The sequence below is a fragment of the Tachypleus tridentatus genome, chromosome 7 (assembly GCF_004210375.1).
Source record: "Tachypleus tridentatus isolate NWPU-2018 chromosome 7, ASM421037v1, whole genome shotgun sequence".
Taxonomy (NCBI): Eukaryota; Metazoa; Arthropoda; class Merostomata; order Xiphosura; family Limulidae; genus Tachypleus; species Tachypleus tridentatus.
Window position 1 is genome coordinate 72980883 of NC_134831.1, and position 19482 is coordinate 73000364.

Consider the following 19482-nt stretch of genomic DNA (forward strand, 5'->3'; position numbering starts at 1 on the left):
GCACAGAAAAATAAATAATAAACTGATGTCAACCATAAACTCATCTAATGTCAAACATCAACCCGTTTGACGTCAACCATTAACCTATCCGATTTCAAACACAAACTTATTTGATGTGAACAGTAAACCACCTCAGCGCACCTAATTTTTACTATATCTAGTCACTGTCTTTGGGACGTGTAATATAGATGGATTGGAAGGTCAGAGCAATTTCATACAAATAACGCTACATCCATTAACTTAAGCCTTACGATACCTATATAGTGCAATGAAAGACGGAAGAACTTCGGCGCTTTCCTGATAAAGAGTGACTAACTTCCTCGAAATGGGCCGATCTTCCTGTTTTCCTTATGTTGGAGATTAAAGAAAATAAGCAGAAATTCGCGTTCGTCTTTTCTCGAGTTTGTCGAGTGATGGTCACCGGCACTTCGTCAAGTCCGTCAGGTAATGATCTGTTGATTGGTAGTTTGTGTGTGTGCGTGTGAACAAACTTAGAAGCAATGTACCTTGTTTGCTACTCATCTCAGTGAGGAATTGCAGGAGGTTAAACACGACAGGACGCGGAGAGGTTTTGCCGCATACTGTTTAGTTCATGTTTTATTATTAATATTATCTAAGCAACTCCAAGAAACAAAATTAGCTATTCGCATCTTTATTAATATAAACAATAAGTTAACTCTCTCGCAACAGTCTTTCCTTTATCCTATTAGTATAAACTGACCTCAAGTTTCAAAATGCCAATATAGAGTGGATGGACAGGCTTTTAAAGTGGCAGCACAGTCGGTGACGTCTCAGATAGCGATGAAATTATTTTACGCACGCGAACAGCTCCCCGCTTCACGAGCGAGCTTTAAGTTGACTGACGAGTGTCAAAATATTAAACAAATTTAATTAAATATTTTTTTACAGATGCTCCCCCTAATTGCATCGCGGTATGTCTGAAGAACTTACAACGCTAGAAACCTGGTTTCGATACCCGTGGTGAGCAGAGCATAGACAGCCCATTGTGTAGCTTTGTGCTTAACCATTAACAAACAAACAAGCGTTACAGATGATCACTGTAGAGCATAATTGATGATTGAAAAACAACGTTTGTACTACGATTTATTAAATAAACAGTAGTTGCCCATACATTAGTAACTCTTTGTAAATTACTCTTTTAGATGTAAGAAATGGAACACAAGGAAGAGATACTTTTGTTCCTCCTGGTTTCTCAGCTTGTTCTTCAGTCCTTGGCTGTGATATCGTTAGAGAACGGTGGCTACAAAAACATTGTGGTTGCCATTCACAAAGACGTTCCCGAGGATGAAAAGCTGCTAATGAACCTAAAAGTAAGAACTATTACGCTTTTCTTTTCCTTTTCTGCCCCGCCATAAATGACTAACGTAGTTTTCACAGCCTTAATACCTTATTTCGCTAAGCCTTAATTTTCATCGTATAAACCTGTTCGTTTAAATTCATGAAACTGTGAATAGTTAGAGAACTTTCTATTCTACGTAGGGCCTGGCATGGCCTAGCGCGTTAAGGCGTGCGCTTCGTAATCTGAGGGTCGCGGGTTCGCGCCCGAGTCGCGCCAAACATGCTCGCCCTCCCAGCCGTGGGGGCGTTATAATGTGACGGTCAATCCCACTATTCGTTGGTGAAAGAGTAGCCCAAGAGTTGGCGGTGGGTGGTGATGACTAGCTGCCTTCCCTCTAGTCTTACACTGCTAAATTAGGGACGGCTAGCACAGATAGCCCTCGAGTAGCTTTGTGCGAAATTCCAAAAAAACCAAACCTTCTATTCTACAGATCGTTTAGGTTATTAATTCAAATTAATAATATATTTCTGTCCAGAGATAACTTTTAGAATATTTCACATTTATACTTATTCCAGGAACTCTTTACTAAAGCGTCAAGCTACCTTAATACAACTACCAACGGGCAAGCTTACTTCAAGGAAATAATTATAGCAATCCCATCGACGTGGGAAAACAAACCCCAGTACGAAAACGTCTTGAAAAATTACTTTCCCTCTGCTGATGTGCGAATTGACCACCCTAATCCATACCATGGAAACGATCCCTATACTCTCCAACCAGGAGGGTGTGGGGAGCATGGACAGTATATTCATATCACCCCCCATTTTGTGAAAGAGCTACGTGGTGTGACCGCTGACAATTATGGACCGGCAGGTAAGTAAGTTGCTCCTTAAAATCTACGTTATTACCTTCTTCCCATCATATTTATTTCTATGCAGTCATTCTTTTGACTTTATAGAACGTAATGAAGCGTTATGATTCTGCATTTGTTTTTTATATTTCTTATATTGTTTCTGGTAAGGAAAACAAGGCAAGTAAAAGTGCATTTGAGTGCATTTCTAACATCAATTCTACTGATTATCAGACAATATTAATTGTCTAATTAAAGGGAAATAATATGTTAATTTCTTTCTACTTAAGCATCTTAAGACACTAAAATGTTGCACTTTATTTCACATTTGTAAATTAAATGTAGTGCTGTAAATAATCCGCTATAGCACACTAAAGATCTAAGTTTATACCTTTTATATATATATATTTAAGTTCGGTCTGTTCTATGTAAAATGGTTTACTTTCACTCAAATACGCCTATCGCTTATGTCGGTATTTCACTGTTTTAGATTTTTAATAATGTAACCTATTAATCAAAGATGGTGAAATTGAGCATGTAGTTAATTAGGTAAGATACTTTTAGCCTGTTTTTTTTTTATTATTATTTCGAACTAGTATCTTTATCGAATATAAGCCATACTTAAGAAAGGCTTAACTAATGATATCCCTAAGACAAATACAATTTTGGTGAATGCGATCAGAATTATTTTGTGATATTCTAGAAATCCTGTATTTAGAAACAAACACTGTTGCAATACAGACACTAATTTGACCGTTCATGTTTAGCGTGTCTCTGCTATTACCAAATAAATTACAAATTAAAGAAAACCCTTTTAAAAAAAAACAAAACTGAGTAACTTACAAACTCTATGATCTATCAGCGTTTTTGAAGTATCTGTGCATGTGACCAACGGAATATTAAACCAAATTCACATAACGTGGAATTATTAACTTGTTGCGCTCTTATAGTTAAAATATGCTGGATCAAAACAGATAAACTTTATCTCTCTTTTAAGGTTATCTCTCGACTAGGGTTACATAAACAGTCACAGTCCAAAATCTGAAGGGCGTGGCTAAGTTTAGTTGTAACTACCTAGAAAAATAAATTAAAAGTTTTATCAGTCTTTCTACTTTAAATATATAGGCATTCGAAGTGATGTAATATAGTAACAACCGCATTAGATCCACATCGTCTAACTTATGCTTGGCTTGTAATATGATATACTTTGAGAAAACATATGAATATCTTTAACTTCGAACCAAGTCAATTATAAAAACATAGGAATGAACGATTTACAGTAATATAATAAACACAACTCAAGATGGTAACAAGAGCACATGTGAAATCAAAATTCGTATCATATAAATGCGTTTCAGCCATCAAAGAAATAAATTAATGTACTTCAGCTCCAATTACATGTTACAGAAAGGAGGAAAACACTTGAAACGTGAATGAATCAACTCGTAGGTTGTTTTTCTGTCTCCGAGAATGTAAACTTTGGTTGTCATCACAGTTTTTAATAACTTCTAAGCTCCAAGGTGCGTGACGATATGAACATGTGCTTTTGAATACTAGGGTGCTAGACGGTATGAACATGTGCTTTTGAATACTAGGGTGCTAGACGGTATAAACATGTGATTCTGAATACTTCTGTAAATGTTATCATTCCTAAGTTGTCTAACCATAAAGGCCCGCCAAAGCCAGTTGGGTTAAGGCGTTCGACTCGTCATCTGAGAGTCACGGGTTCGAATCCCTGTTACACAAAACATGCTCACGCTTTCACTCGTGAAGGTGTTATAATGTGACGGTCAATCCCACTATTCGTTGGTAGAAGAGTATCCCAAAGTCGGCAGTGGGTGGTGATGACTAGCTGCCTTCCCTCTAGCCTTCATTAATTAGGAACAACTAGCGCTAATAGCCCTCTTGTAGCTTTATGCGAAATTCAAAAACAAACAAACCATGCCGGACCGAGTTTCTGCAGAGGCAGTTCTATTATGAGTGAAGTTGAATATTATAATATCAATATAATTACAGATGTAAGATTGTCGCTTGCGTACTTGAAAACAAGAGAAACGAAATTGTAAAATGGAGTTTAGAAAAAAATCCCAATGCCATTTGATCATATAAGATCATATAAACAGCCGTATATGAGTATGTATCACGAATGTAGTTTTATGATATTAGTTCAGATGTCTCTAGCAACATTTTGCTGTAGTGCCGTTAATTACGTAATACATTCGACTTTCTTGTTATATTTTGGTATTTGCAAGATAATGTTTATCTGTAATATGTTTTTTTTTCACTTCAAATATAGATATGTATAAATCTACGCTCTTCCTAACAGACATTATTCTATTATTATTTAAAGGCATTAAAAAACGGTAAATGTGTGGCTTTAATCTGATCAACAGGGAAAAATAGGCCTGTTTCTAACCCTTAATTACAAAAAAAACTAATCATAAAAATTCAAAGGCAAATATATATGTATATTTAATGAACAGTTTCAGATGAGAAACTGCGAAATAAGAAAGCGTAACGAGCTGATTTATAAACTTTTTAAGTAACGATTAATTCGTAATATATAGATCATGAAGAGTGTTTGTCCCTGAGGAAACTTACGATATTTAGTTCTGATATGTTAAACATGTAACTCATATTTATATACAAAGACGAACATTCTGTTTTCGTAACTTTTGTTCATGTTCACTGAATTTTACTTCTCAAATTTGGAAATAATAGAACAACTGTTTTAGGACACTAAAACTACTTCAAATATCATTTTCGTAAGGATGTCTTTTTCATATATATACTAGTTTAACAAAGGTGTTATGAATGCATTGAAAATAAAAATTATTCATTAATTTTCAGTGTAGTTCAAAATTCATTTATGGAAGGATAAAAAATTATTGTCCAATGCAGTTCAAACTTTGTTTATGGAAGGATAGAAGTGTTTGTTTGTTTGTTTTAAATTTCGCACAAAGCTACTCGAGGGCTATCTGTGCTAGCTGTCCCTAATTTAGCACTGTAAGACTAGAGGGAAGGCAGCTAGTCATCACCACCCACCGCCAACTCTTGGGCTACCCTTTTACCAACGAATAGCGGGATTGACCGTAACATTATAACGCCCCCACTGCTGGGAGGGCGAGCATGTTTGGCGCGATGGGGATGCAAACCCGCGACCCTCAGATTACGAGTCGCACGCCTTAACACGCTTGGCCATGCCAGGCCCGGAAGGATAGAAAATTCAGTTTGCAGCAAATAGGAAAAAAAATCGTTGTTACAAATCAAATTGATAAAAAAACAGTTTAAATAAAACAAATTTTAAATTTCACAAATATAAAAAAATTTTTTTTGGTAGTTAAATGGTTCTTTTTAGCGGAGTTTATAAAACATTTTTAATGTGGGCACAAATGTTTTAGTGACGTAAAGACACAATGTGATTAGATTAGCTTCGGTGAGATGATACCTTGTTTTAGTTGAATCTTTAGGTCGGGTAAACATTGTAGATTTGGTAATTTAAATGAACTGCAAAAGCCTGTTGAAAGAAAAAGACACGACGTTTCGACTTCTACAAATGGGGCATTTTTCTTGTTTGTCCAAAAAAAGAAAATATGGTTGTTATATAAATAAAAATGTATCTCAGAACGGCTGGTATGGGTAATAACGCTTTTATCAATAAAAGTGTTAGTACCCATACCAGCCGTTCTGAGATACATTTTTATTTTAAGTGGGTTTCTCGTCATCAAGAATTATGTAAACAAAGAGAAATCACTTCCGTGTTTTTCTCCAAAGGGTTTTTTTATGATCAGCAGTAAACTTCATATCGGGCTTTATGGTTGTTATCTTAACAAAAAAAAAGAACATTCTTTTTTGATAGGTTGTTCAGTTAGAGTATTCATGATGAAACTTTGTGGAATGGACGGCAACTGCCTGTTGTGAAGACACAAGTGTAGAGAGCGACGTTCCGAAAGTCTTCCGCCTTTCGTCTTCAGAACCTCCACATTTGTGTCTTCACAACAAGCAGTTGTTGTCCATTCTACAAAGTTTCATAAAAAACGTTTTTATAATGTCTCCAGGTGTGTAGTGCTGCCGGTGTGACACTCCAACGCATGAAGTTGGAGCTGAGTTTCTAACAGTTCAAAACCCAAACACTCACAGAGCCACAGAATACCCTGACAGTTTACTATACCCCATTTTCTTTGGTAGAGCTTTTACAATCCACCAAATACATACAATATCACTTTCCCTCAGGATGTGGCATCAGATACCATGCAATCACTTCGACTCGAGCAGATGCCAAAACATTAAAATGGTGCTTTTTTTTTAGTTAGAACACTTAAGAACACTTTTTCCAAAGACTTATTAATTATATAATTCATGCAAAAAATATTGTTTTGTTGTTGTGGTTCGAGTTGGCGGTACAGGAATTGTGCATAGCGTTATAATGATCAAAGTTGCTCATTTGGTTTGCAAACTACCGTCTCTAGAACTGAAATTGAAGAAGTCTAATTGTATTGTTCATATGGTGCCTGATTGTTTTCATTTTTCCTTCCTGCTTAATTCAAAGGAAGACGAGTTGCGTGTTTTCTCTTTGTAACAAATGCGTATTTAGATCATTACTAAAATAAATAGTCTCAAATAATTACTATTACTTATTCTTTCTGTAATTAAATTAGACTCACAAGAAAAAGAGATTAGATTTTGAATATGACAAAGTTATCCTGATAAAAACGTCAATCTAATACAAAGTTTAACATGATTAATGTAGCCCTTAATATCTCTGTATAATGATCGATAGTATATCAATGTTCAATATATATATAACACTTTAATGTGTTATAAACATAACTTAGATGATAATATAAAACAAATTTTGATATGAATAAATAAAATAAACAGTTTAATGTAGAAAAGTTCTGTCTTTAACTATAACTTTTTATTGATGTTTAAAGAGAGACATATTGTGCATGAATGGGCACACCTCAGATATGGAGTTTTCGACGAATATGGCTTACCCGGAGATTCGAACTACCCAGCATTCTATTTGGAAAATGGCAAGGTAAACAAACATTATTTTTAGGTTGTAGAAATTAAAGTTTAGGTAGACTATTAAAGTGATATATGTAGGTATGCTTCTTCATTGAGGTGTATTTGACTGAAGTAAAATGAAACGAGCGATGTCTAATTCTGCGTCGTGTCATTTTCTTGGTGTATTTATTTCACTTGTGTACGAAATTGACAATTACTTTTAATATTAAAAGCTACTCTACACTAATCTTGAAAATAATTGTGATTTCCGTATGAATTTGAACAGTTATATAAATTTAGTGTGACCGTTATGAATCTGGCATCGGCATATTTTAGGAAATCTGAAATAAGGAGACGTATCATTAAGATTAAGATAATAATTACTGTGCACCAGCTGTCTTGATAATATGTTGTTCCTGATCAATTAAGATGAGTTATGAAGCATTTTACAGGCATTGATAATGTAATGTAATTACCGCACCTTAATAACAACCCCCGAAAGTGGCACAGCAGAAAATGTATGGATTTACAACACTAGAAACTGGGTTTTGATATCCCTAGTGGGCAGAGCACAAATAGCTCATTGTATAGGTTTGTGCTTAACTTCAAGTAAACAAACCTTAACAATGTAGTTACAGTTTTAGAGAAGCAGAACGTCACACTGTTACAATAGCTGTAAGGAATCACAGATGTTATATTGTAATGAACACTGGAACACAAAGTAGAAACCTTTGAATTAATCATGCCGTATTATTTAAAATCTCTTTGCAAAAGCTAAAGATATAATGGAAGCCTAATAGTACCCGATCAATAATAACTTCAGACTGTTAAACAACGTAAGCCTTTCCAGTTGTTAGAATGTTATGCTCAATCTCATTATTCGTTGGTAAAGGGTGGTCCAAGAGTTGGTGGTGGGTGTTGTTGACTATCCTACTAGTTTATCACTTCTTAATTATGGGGAGTTAGATAGTTCTGTAGTATATTTGGGCGAAATAAATAAACAAAAGATTACTGCAGGTCTAATATAGCAGTATGTGGTTTGAAACTGACGTATAATGTAATATAAGACGTGAGTTCACATGCCTGGCACGTGGCGTTGCCGCTACAGGTCTAGTGACGAAGTTTGCTGTATGAACGATGTCTCCACTTTACTGAACCTATTGTTGTTACTAATGCTACCATTTTCAGGATTTTTTTAAAATGATATTTTTACAATAAGACTACCAAATGCGTATCTGTTTCTTAAAACTGTATATGAAGTACATAACTTACTTAAGTGAATTTTTATGTACAGTCAATTCTTTACAAGAAACTAAATCATTTAATTAAAGATAGTGTAAACAACGTACAGTTCTCAGTTTATGAAACAAAAATCAGTATATAAAATTTAAAATGCTTGTCAGTTTGAATTATCGCAGAAAAAAAGAAAGATGGATCTATTTATTGAGTCCAATGTGCCAGGAGTTTTGTTTAATATTATAGCAAAATCATTAAGTTGTGTGTTCTGATGAAGTGGTGTTATATATAATATTTTCCTATATAAAAGCATTAACCTTAAACTAATGCCTCCTTTCCTTTTAACGCACTCGATTCGTAATCCGAGGGTCGCGAGTTCGAATCCCCGTCGCACCAAACATGTTGGTATCATTCTAACTTCATTTACTTTGTATATATAGATATAAATGTTGTACCTAAATTCCTGTCAGAAAGTTACACCAGTGGATACGTAATAAAATCGACTATTCGTAGATTTATAAATAAGATTTCATTTTGTTATGATCGGTTTCTGAATTTGACTTTCATGTCTGACCAGGTCGTCCCCCCTTTGATCTGCTTTTCATATCTCTTTTTTTCCAAGTACCTACCTAATCAATCCTTTTGTTCAGAACATTGTAACTTGTTCTTGTTCTCACGATCAGCAATTAAGCTTGTTTCTATAATCAATGATTTCAATTTTTCATAACCATAGGTAAAATAAAGTACTTTCAGTATACATGCAAAGTGAACTTCAAAATGGCCACCATTATATCTACTCACTGCAGGCACTTATTAACAGCTTATAATATTTGAAACTCCAAATTCTTTATAGACTGACCAAAGGTTAACCGTTTTAGTACATTTAATCCACTCCATATTCTGATTAAGAAACATTTACACAATACTACCGCACACTTCTTGACACTTTTTTGAGTCCACTTTATCCAACTTATGGATAAAATGGCTCCTAACACAAGAAAAGGATCTATTTGGATTTATAACGCTAGAAATCGGATTGCGATTCCCGTGGTGAGTAAAACACAAATAGCCCATTGTGTCGCTTTGTGATTAATTTTTTTTTTTAAAGGAACGAAAAGAGAATATGTTTAAACTAAAAATGGCATTAATTTTAATTGACGGAAATCGCATTCAGAGTTAATGTGGTCGTTTTACCCCACATTCCTCCACTATACTTACATTTGTTACATTGAATATCTTATATCCCTTATTTGGGCCCGGCATGGCCAAGCGTGTTAAGGTGTGCGACTCATAATCTGAGGGTCACGAGTTCGCATCCCCGTCGCGCCAAACATGCTCGCCCTTTCAGCCGTGGGGGCGTTATAATCTGAAGGTCATTCCCACTATTCGTTGGTAAAAGACTAGCCCAAGTGTTGGCGGTGGGTGGTGATGACTAGCTGCCTTCCCTTTAGTCTTACACTGCTAAATTAGGGACGGCTAGCGCAGATAGCCCTTGAGTAGCTGTGTGCGAAATTCAAAATACAAATACAAATATCCCATATTAAAACTCATTGTGTAAAATGAATCGAAAAATGAGGAAATGGCTGTTATGAATTTAATTACTTTAGTAATTCTAACATTAGTATGTGTCACTAAGTGTGTGTGTTATTTATATCTCAAAGCACATTTTCAATAAATAACTTTTAATAAATCTAAAATATTAACTCATTTGCATCAAATGAAAGCACGAGATATTTTAAAGTTGTGTACTTTAAGTTTTTAACCGTGTATGTTATTTTTAAATTACGCAGTAAATTGTACTGCATTTTTTAAAAGTTGAATGTTCTTACTTTATGAAGTCTATTCACAAGGATGATCGTAGTTAGTTATTAAACAGTAGTGCACGAATAAAAAACCTGTAAATTTTAATGGCATTTTTTCTCACATATTAATAAATATTGAACTAATTTTCATGATTACTAGATTGTTCCAACAAGCTGCAAACATGGCATTACAGGATGGATAGAGGCATTCGATGGCGGACCTTGTTCAATTAGCGCCGATGGAACAGTCAGTGAAGATTGTCGGTTTATTCCAAATATTCAGAGCGAGGACGCAAAGGCATCAGTCATGTATCTGCCTTATATTCCATCCGTAAGTTTACTTTGTCTAACTTAAGTCTTACTGGATACAGTATAACTTTATTTTGTGTCTCCCGATGACTACTAACCGTCGAGGTTCGATAGTCGAGATGGACATAACTTAAATAGCTCTTTGTGTAGATTTGTGTTTAAAAAGAAACACATAACAATTTATATATATGTTGTCTAGTAGAAGTGATATATGACTTCACTTTACTCACGCATCTTCCACATGAAACCCGTTTATTTTTGGATGATATATTTTTAGCTTTAAATACTGGAAAACAGATCTAGGAGATACAGAGATATTTAAGTGTATACCAGTTTCAACAAAAGAGGCTTTAATGTATTCTTACAATCATTGCACTGTTGAATAATCAAATATCAGCTGTGAACTAAATATGTAGGTGATATAATGTCGCTTGACATCACAACTCACACTTGTAACAATACGTCATTGTACTAGCACTTGAAAATCACTACCGTCAAGTGCGACTAACTTCCTGCATTTCAAGCTTTTAATTTTTTTTAAAAAGTCACACTATTGTTTTTACTATTGTATTAACTGAATATTTCATGTGATGTTAATTGATCAAATATATGACACGTGATACAGATAACCTAGTTGGAGGATTTTAAACCTAGTGTAACGTACTGACATACACCTCGTACATGAAATTGTATGTAAGCAAATTTGTGGCTTAGAAACTTCGTATAATGTACTGATGTTCACCTCGTACGTACAATTGGATTTAAGCTCATTTGTGCCATAGAAAGTGTACACGTGGCACACAGCACATGTGGTGGCATATCGCATAAATCACCGTCATCAGATATATAAGTCGTAACAGAAACGTTACCTTCTAAGATTCATAATTGCATTTCATTGTAGTTTCCTCTTTTTCGGCAATGTGGGCTTTTTTATAAAGTATTATGTAAACATTACGCTCCCAAATTTTCACTCTTTTAGATCTTTTATGTCGCAAGAGATGTTATAAATGGTGTTTATGCTCTCCATTAGTCGTTTAGTGAGTGAAGTTTACATAAACTGCGATTGCAGAGTGTTATGGTTTTTTACTTCTATTTTGAATTTCACTGTTTGTGTCTTATTTCGTTCTTGCTGAATCTTGATGTGTTTTACTTTATTTTTGCCTTAAATTAACGAATGTTCAGATCATTTACTGTCAAGAAGTATAGAAATTATGTGTTTTTAGCATCCTGTGTATTACAAGCTGTGTTTGTATTTTGGAGACTAAGCAGTCTATGACGCCAATATTAACATTGTATGATGGTTTGACACTTTTATCAAACTGTAGAGTCCTTTGGCACGTGCATTATGTTTTCCGGAATGGATTAATGTTGTTTTGTTTATGTTATGAATTATATCGTCGTCTGTACTGATGTTTAATAAGTTCCGAAGTTATGTCTGAAGTGGGTGTTGGTATACTGCGAATGCATCATTAACAGATCAGGGCTGAATCCTAGGTCATAAAGCAGTTTCTTTGATAGCGTTATCTGTGAAGTATTTCATGCAGATGGTTACAAAGTAGGTGAAGCGCGTGCGAGCTTATGGTTGGGTCTTATTGTTTATAGTTTTATTTTTAGGTACCCCGTATGGGGAGAGGCTAAACTCAGAAACTTAATAAAGCCTTACTCATAGACCAAATATTATTGTATAAATAAACACAAAATAGACCTAACGGTATTTTTCTAAAAGTAGATCACCAAACAACGTATACTATATGTCAAGATACGCAATATTCATACCAACAGACTCAAGCAATAAAGAAATTCGTATCAACTGAAATTATTCATTAATCCTCAAAACATAAAGCTTCCTTATACTGCAGAGACACAAGCCAAAGTGTATGGTAACCAACTAAAATAACGTTCAACAGAACCATCGCACTAACTAAATTACTAAACTTTGTTCTAACCGGCACGGCGTGGCCAGATGAGTTAAGGTGTTCGACTCGTAATCCGAGGGTGGCAGGTTAGAGTTCCCGTCGCACTAAACATGCTCTCCCTTTCATCTGTGGAGGTGCATTATAATGTGACGATCAATCCCACTATTCGTTGGTAAAAGAGTAGCCCAAGAGTTGGCGGTGGGTGGCGATGACTAGCTGCCTTTCCTCTAGTCTTACACTGCAAAATTATGGACGGCTAATGCAGATAGCCCTCGTGTAGTTTTGCGCGAAATTCAGAAAAACAAAAAACTGTTCTAACCCGACAAACTAACTAAATTTATCAAATCGTACAAATTACAGCTTACTATTAAAAACAAGAACAGTTATAATGAGATTAACAGTCCAGAAAGGCACGTCATTCTACGATATCCCTCTAGTAGAGAAAACTGTCTTTAATAACTTGACGAGAAACAGTACCATTTCAGTTCTGCCACTGTAATTACTGACAAAAGGTAAATAAGTCTACCAGCTATCAAGCTCTTAACACTAGTTAAAGACAGCCAGTTCAAGATAATAAGTTATAATTTAACAGATAAAATGGACAAAAATACTGACCAACCCCTAAACTAGCATCGAAAAAGACTTTTAACAAAAACCCTAAAAGAACTATCACTACACCATGCACAGAACCCCCTTACACGACAAAATCCCTAAAAGAACTATCACTACACCATGCACAGAACCCCCTTACACGACAAAACCAACTAAAATTGAACTATCACTACACCCTGCACAGAACCCCCTTACACGACAAAACCAACTAAAATTCACAAAAAGACTTATCCTCTCCGTCTGGTAGATAAATATATTTTAAGTTTAATAATATCCTCACACACGCTAATAACACAGCCCATTTTGTAGAGATTACGAAAGCAACCACGACAACCTCTCAAGAGAGAGCACTGATACAACTAAACCTGTTCACGAAAGAACCAACCATTGAAGTACTGAATATATGTAATTAAACTGTTCACTAAGGAACCAACCACTGAAGTACTAAAGAAGTGCAACTTACCTATTCATTAAGGAGCCAACCATTGAAGTACTGAATATATGTAATGAAGCTGTTCGCTAAGGAACCAACCATTGAAGTACTAAGTAGATGTAACTAACATTTTCACTGAGAAACCAATAATTGAAGTACTAAAGAAGTGTAACTTACCTATTCACTAAGGAACTAACCATGAAACACTAAAGAGGTGTAATTAACATGTTTACTGAAGAATTAACCATTGAAGCACTGACGAAGTGTAACTAACTGTTCATTAAAGAATCAACCATTGGAACACTAAAGTGTAACTAACTGTTCATTAAAGAATCAACCATTGGAACACTAAAGTGTAACTAACTGTTCATTAAAGAATCAACCATTGGAACAGTAAAGTGTAACTAACTGTTCATTAAAGAATCAACCATTGGAACACTAAAGTGTAACTAACTGTTCATTAAAGAATCAACCATTGGAACACTAAAGTGTAACTAACTGTTCATTAAAGAATCAACCATTGGAACACTAAAGTGTAACTAACTGTTCATTAAGAAATCAACCACCCTTCAAACACTTACATTCGTAGTTTTTTTTGAAGCTAAGCACAAAGTTACACTACTGGAACTTAAAATGGTATGGGTACAATGACATACAGCAAGTATTGTATACTACTGGAACTTAAAATAGTATGGGTACAATGATATACAGCAGGTAGTGGGTTATCTGTGTTTTGCCCACCACGGGTATCAAAACCCAGTTTCTAGCGTTGTACGTCTGCAGGGGCACCAGCAAGAGCAAGAATTCAGAAGCACAGACTAGATCTGCTATATCTCCTAGTTTCATAGAAGACCAGACAATAGAATGGAATTATACTGCAATATTTTGAGAAAAACCACGCGAAACAAATAGAAAAATAAAAGATGCCCTCTACATAAACCTAAGTGATAACATTCTCAGTTAACCAAACATAACTATCAGCAAAACCTGAATACCATTTTGTCATAAAGTTATTCAACCAATTAATTTATTTCAATTTTAATGGCGTGAGACACTGGACGAGAGGACAGTACATCTGCATTTATAACAAGGAGTCCCAGAATCGAATCTTATCTTCTGTTGCCGTATAATTCCCTGAAAACGACTGGAAAATATCACCTAAAATGTAAAACAAACGTGATTAGTATATTGTAAAAAAGGTATCTAATTACAGTAAGGCGTTTTTATATTCTGTTAATAACCATGACAACGTCTACGACAACAGAAGCCAGGTCTTCTTTTTTTGCATCAATAACTTTCAACAAAATATAAACCAGTGTCAAAAAAAGAATTTTCGCTACTAAATAACGCTCAAATTTTTGTATTATATTATCGTGCTTTAAATCATCTTTCACAAGAATCTGTTGTTATTTAGCATTAAACGTTTCTTGATTAGTCAGAGAGAGGGCGCAAAAAGGAACACCGATTCTTTCGTGATTTACGTTTTAAAGGTTTTGTTGATTGAATAGAGATATTCTTAGACACTTCGACAAATGAAATACATTTTTTCTTTTGTAGGGTTTTGTCTTTTACCTGTTTTCACAAACAGTTGCATGCAAAAATTAGTTCAAGGTTTTGAAATATATGTTGGTTATCAAGTGACACATTCGCGTTGTTTTATAATGATTTAACAGTGTTATTTTGAAGTTGGTGGTTGTTATTCATCCATTTGAAAGGTTCTTTTTAAATCTTTTTTATTCAAAAATACGCCATTCTCCTCATTAATCCAACAGTTTTTTCAGCCATCATCAGTCTTTTTATTCAACCATCAGAGCCCTTATTCATGTTACTATTCAACTATCTGTCTTCACATTGATCTATTGAACTTCGATTCAGTTACTAGTCTCCCTATTTAACCATCAGTGTTTCTGTTGAGCTGCCGACCTTTCCATTCAACCACCAGTTTCTTTATTCAACCATTAGTCTGTTAATGTATTCAAGAAAGTTACCATTTATTTATCACGCATTGAATGAAACATTTTTTTCTCGTCCGATAGATCACAGGATTTTGTGATCACACTGCGGATAGACTTCATAATGCTCGAGCGCCAACGAGACATAACACTTTGTGTTGGAATCAGCCAACGTGGACAGTCATCACGAAACATTCCGATTTTTCCAAGCGTACGTAAGTAGGACTTAAGATTTAATAGGAATAATCGTTTATTGCTTTTTGATAAACTAGTAATGCGTTATGTTACTTTGTTTTAATTAGCGTAACAGTTTTTATTAACGTCTTTTTTTATCGGAATAATGATATAGACATTGAGTTTTTTATCGCCCAGTTTTTGTGAGTGAAAGATATATATTCTTAAGAGCAATTATTTAACGATTTCAGTGAAAATTATATTATTATTTTCTCAAAACCTAAGTGGTGAGACTGATAGAAATTGAGAAAAAACTTTGTCAATAAATGATCTTTATACCTGACAGAGAAACAATATAAAAAATCAAAAAAAATTCTTATTCGAAACTGGAACTTTTTTACGACCTTGGTCACGGTTTTCTGAAACGATGGATGCACAGTCTACTATATACCACCTCTTATTTAAATTTCATACATAGAATAATACGACTGTCAGAATATACACGAGAAGTATTACTGAATAGAAAACCATAAAATGCTAGTAATCATGTGTTTATTTCAGGCTAAAAACTAATTTTATTCACTTCTTTCTTTAATGTTTCAATTAGTAAAAGAGCTGTGTACATCGTAACAAAACCAATATTTCGATTAGTAAGGACACAAAAGGGAACTGGTGGGCGATACGTCTTAGTTTTGGATGTTTCTGGAAGTATGGGTGTAAGTAAAACGATCACTTATGTTAGTAATACTAAGTTTATACAGTAAGTTATTATTTTTACACTTTTTATAATAACTATTTGATATTATTTTGAAAGTATACAGTAAGTTTATACAGTAAGTTATTATTTTTACACTTTTTATAATAACTATTTGATATTATTTTGAAAGTTTTGTCTGTTTTGAATTTTGCGCAAAGGTACACGAGGGCTATCTGCGCTAACCGTCCCTAATTTAGCAGTGTAAGATTAGAGGGAGAGCAACTAGTCATCTCGCCCATAGCCAACTCTTGGGCTACTCTTTTACCAACGAATAGTGGGATTGGCTGTCACATTATAACGCCCCACGGCTGAAAGAGCGAGCATGTTTGGTGCGACCGGGATTCGAACCCGCGACCCTTGGATTACGAGTCGAGTGCCTTTACCACCTGGCCTTGCCGGGCCTCTTTTGAAAGGACGAACCTATTTCATTAATTTCGCGTTTTAGCCATTTAGTTAGTCTAACCGATGGATGTGCCAGGCTCCCCACTGGTACAGCGATAAGTCTACGGATTTACCACGCTAAAATCAGGGGTTCGATTCCCCTCAGTGGACTCAGCCGATAGCCCGATGTGGCTTTGCTATAAAAAAACACACACACACATATACCAGATGTGCCGGTTTCTTTCATCGTTGTTCTCTTCTATAGTTCTGGCTTATACATTACAGTCATGCATGAATGCTTTTCCATACTTGACTTGTCACTCCGTGCACGTGCATGATCCTGCACTCATATTTGAAGCCATCTGGTGGTAGCTTATATATATCTAGCATTACAACATGGACAAGTCAAAATATAAGCAGCATTAGGAGTTTTATTTGTGCAGAAATGAATATATATATATATATATATATAATATCAAACTTAATTGTTTAAGATTTTATTCCAAACATCAAAAATGATTAGACGTCAGTCGACAACCATCAATATAAAGAGTGTTAAATTTCAATGAATTTGAAATTGTAAATTAGTAAAAACTATCCTTTGCTAAATTAGGGATGGCTGGCGCAGATAGTCCTCGAGTACCTTTGGGCGAAATTCAAAACAAAACAAATTCTGTCTCTCTCTCATAATATTTGGCACTGTTGCAAGGCTTCATTTTAAGAAGTCAAATTTTCAAAGTACCCAGTTCAACAACATTAATCAGATATTTTAGAGTCTAATGTACAATGTTTTCTTTTCATTGCTTTAAGTTTTTATACGATAAAAATAACTCAAACGATCATTCTTGCTTCTCTGAAATTAAATAACAAAGCATTTAGTAGATGCCAAGAAGTACAACTATTTTGGTTTCGTATTCATGTATAATAGTAAAAAAAAAAGGTTTTAAGCAGAAGCGTAACCACAGTGGCAAGGGGGCCAGGTCCCCTGAAAAATCCAGACATATTGATCACATTATTTTTCAGCTTTTATGCATAATAAACTCGTTGTGTAACATGTAATAACAAATAAAATTTCCATACTTACTATTACATTCGATTTATTTTGTTTTAATTGACATCTTATTAAAACATTACACAGTTTTGGTTTTCCATTTATTGTCCACTTACAATTTTTTGTTCCCTCCAAGAGTTGAAAACGCTACTGGTTTCAAAATAAGTTTGCCCGTAATAATAAAATCATTGTTTATCTTCGTATCTAAGTTTATAATTATACAACAGAATCTTACCACTTCTAGGGAGAGCCTATCAAGCTCCTTCATAGGGCAGCCAGAAGATTTATAGAAGACAGGGTACCAGACGGAGACCAGTTGGGAATAGTGGCTTTTGGCTCAAAGGCAGAAGTTCTGCATAACCTGACCAGAATCTCTAACATCACTCGATCGCAGATCAGTAAAGCCCTACCAACCAGAGACAGTGGGGGAAGTACAGCAATAGGTCAAGGATTGATAAAAGCTGTAATGGTGAATGTTTAAACCTTAGTCTGATCTGTTACAACTGTTTCTTGTATGAACAAGAAGTTTACAGAGTTACAGAATAATAAACGTTATCAACAGAAGTACTTCCCTACACACGAGCACGAATCTTATTTTACTCTTCTAGGTAACATGCAGATATTAGTTGATACTTTGAAACTATTAACTATCGTTATGTATAAATACATCAGGTGTCATAGCGTGTCTTGATAGACATTGGTTAATGTTATTAGAGTTCAGTGAGGAACGACTTAACATTATTATTCAAAAATAAACGAATTTTACTAGCTTTAAGTTAAAAAAAAAAAAGAAATGTTTATCGCTTTGATTTTGTTGACAAAACTGAAGGTTAACATGGCATAATAAGTAGACTTACAACGATCTCATGTTCATTCGACTCAAGATACCAAAATTATTTTATTTTATGCTGCTTTTATGGAAAACGTGTAGCATAAACAACCAAATATTACGTAACGATCAAACGTCATATTTACAAAGGAAGAAACAGACCACTCCTAAGAAAGTGCCTTTCATTTTGCTTAATTTTGATATATCTTCAGAAATATTCTACAAGAATCTGGAATGTTTGTGCACATTATTTTACTTGTTACCTGTCTTTAGGTTCTGAAATCTCAAGGAGAACTGGCAGAAGGTGGTCTTATTATATTAATCACAGATGGAGAAGAAAACGTTAAGCCTTTGATTCACAAAATCCTCCCCCTCCTAGTAAGAGAGAAAGTTGTAGTCAATGCTATCGCTTTTGGAAGCGATGCTTCTGCCAAGTTAGAACCGCTAACCAAGGCAACAGGTGGTAAAGGATTTTTCTTCGCAGACATAAAAGGCAAGCGGCAAACAAATGCTTTGGACTCAGCTTTTTTGGACTCTGTCACCTCACAAGCTGACCTGGAGTTTCAGCCGGTTCAAGTAAGATTAGTCATTATAAGAAACAATATGAAATGAGTCTAACAATAAGAATCTTTATCATATAAAATGTGTCTGCTAATTCTGGAAACCAGTGAAATAATATTTGTGTTTGTTAGAAATAATAATGAAAAATAACAGGTGACACACAAACAGGAGTCAATGGGTAATTGTCATTAAATAATTAATTTATCATTAGTAAAATATATTATTATATAATATACAAAAAAAGATGAATAACTTGTACAGTACAATGCTACAGAATATCTTTCGTGTACTACACACACAGTAGCACAC

General features: G+C 34.7%; 1 protein-coding gene across 1 annotated transcript in view; it reads left to right on the top strand.

Annotated features, from left to right (window-relative positions):
• Window positions 1-269: 269 nt before the first annotated feature.
• LOC143257693 (calcium-activated chloride channel regulator 1-like) overlaps window positions 270-19482 on the top strand; it is a 35036-nt gene continuing 15823 nt past the window's right edge. Inside the window, exons 1-9 of the mRNA XM_076516734.1 lie at window positions 270-444; window positions 1164-1331; window positions 1876-2173; window positions 7085-7191; window positions 10359-10529; window positions 15505-15635; window positions 16202-16310; window positions 18028-18252; window positions 18886-19188. Coding sequence (XP_076372849.1) covers window positions 1173-1331; window positions 1876-2173; window positions 7085-7191; window positions 10359-10529; window positions 15505-15635; window positions 16202-16310; window positions 18028-18252; window positions 18886-19188 — 1503 coding nt within the window. The 5' untranslated portion in view covers window positions 270-444; window positions 1164-1172. The remainder of the gene's footprint in view (window positions 445-1163; window positions 1332-1875; window positions 2174-7084; window positions 7192-10358; window positions 10530-15504; window positions 15636-16201; window positions 16311-18027; window positions 18253-18885; window positions 19189-19482) is intronic.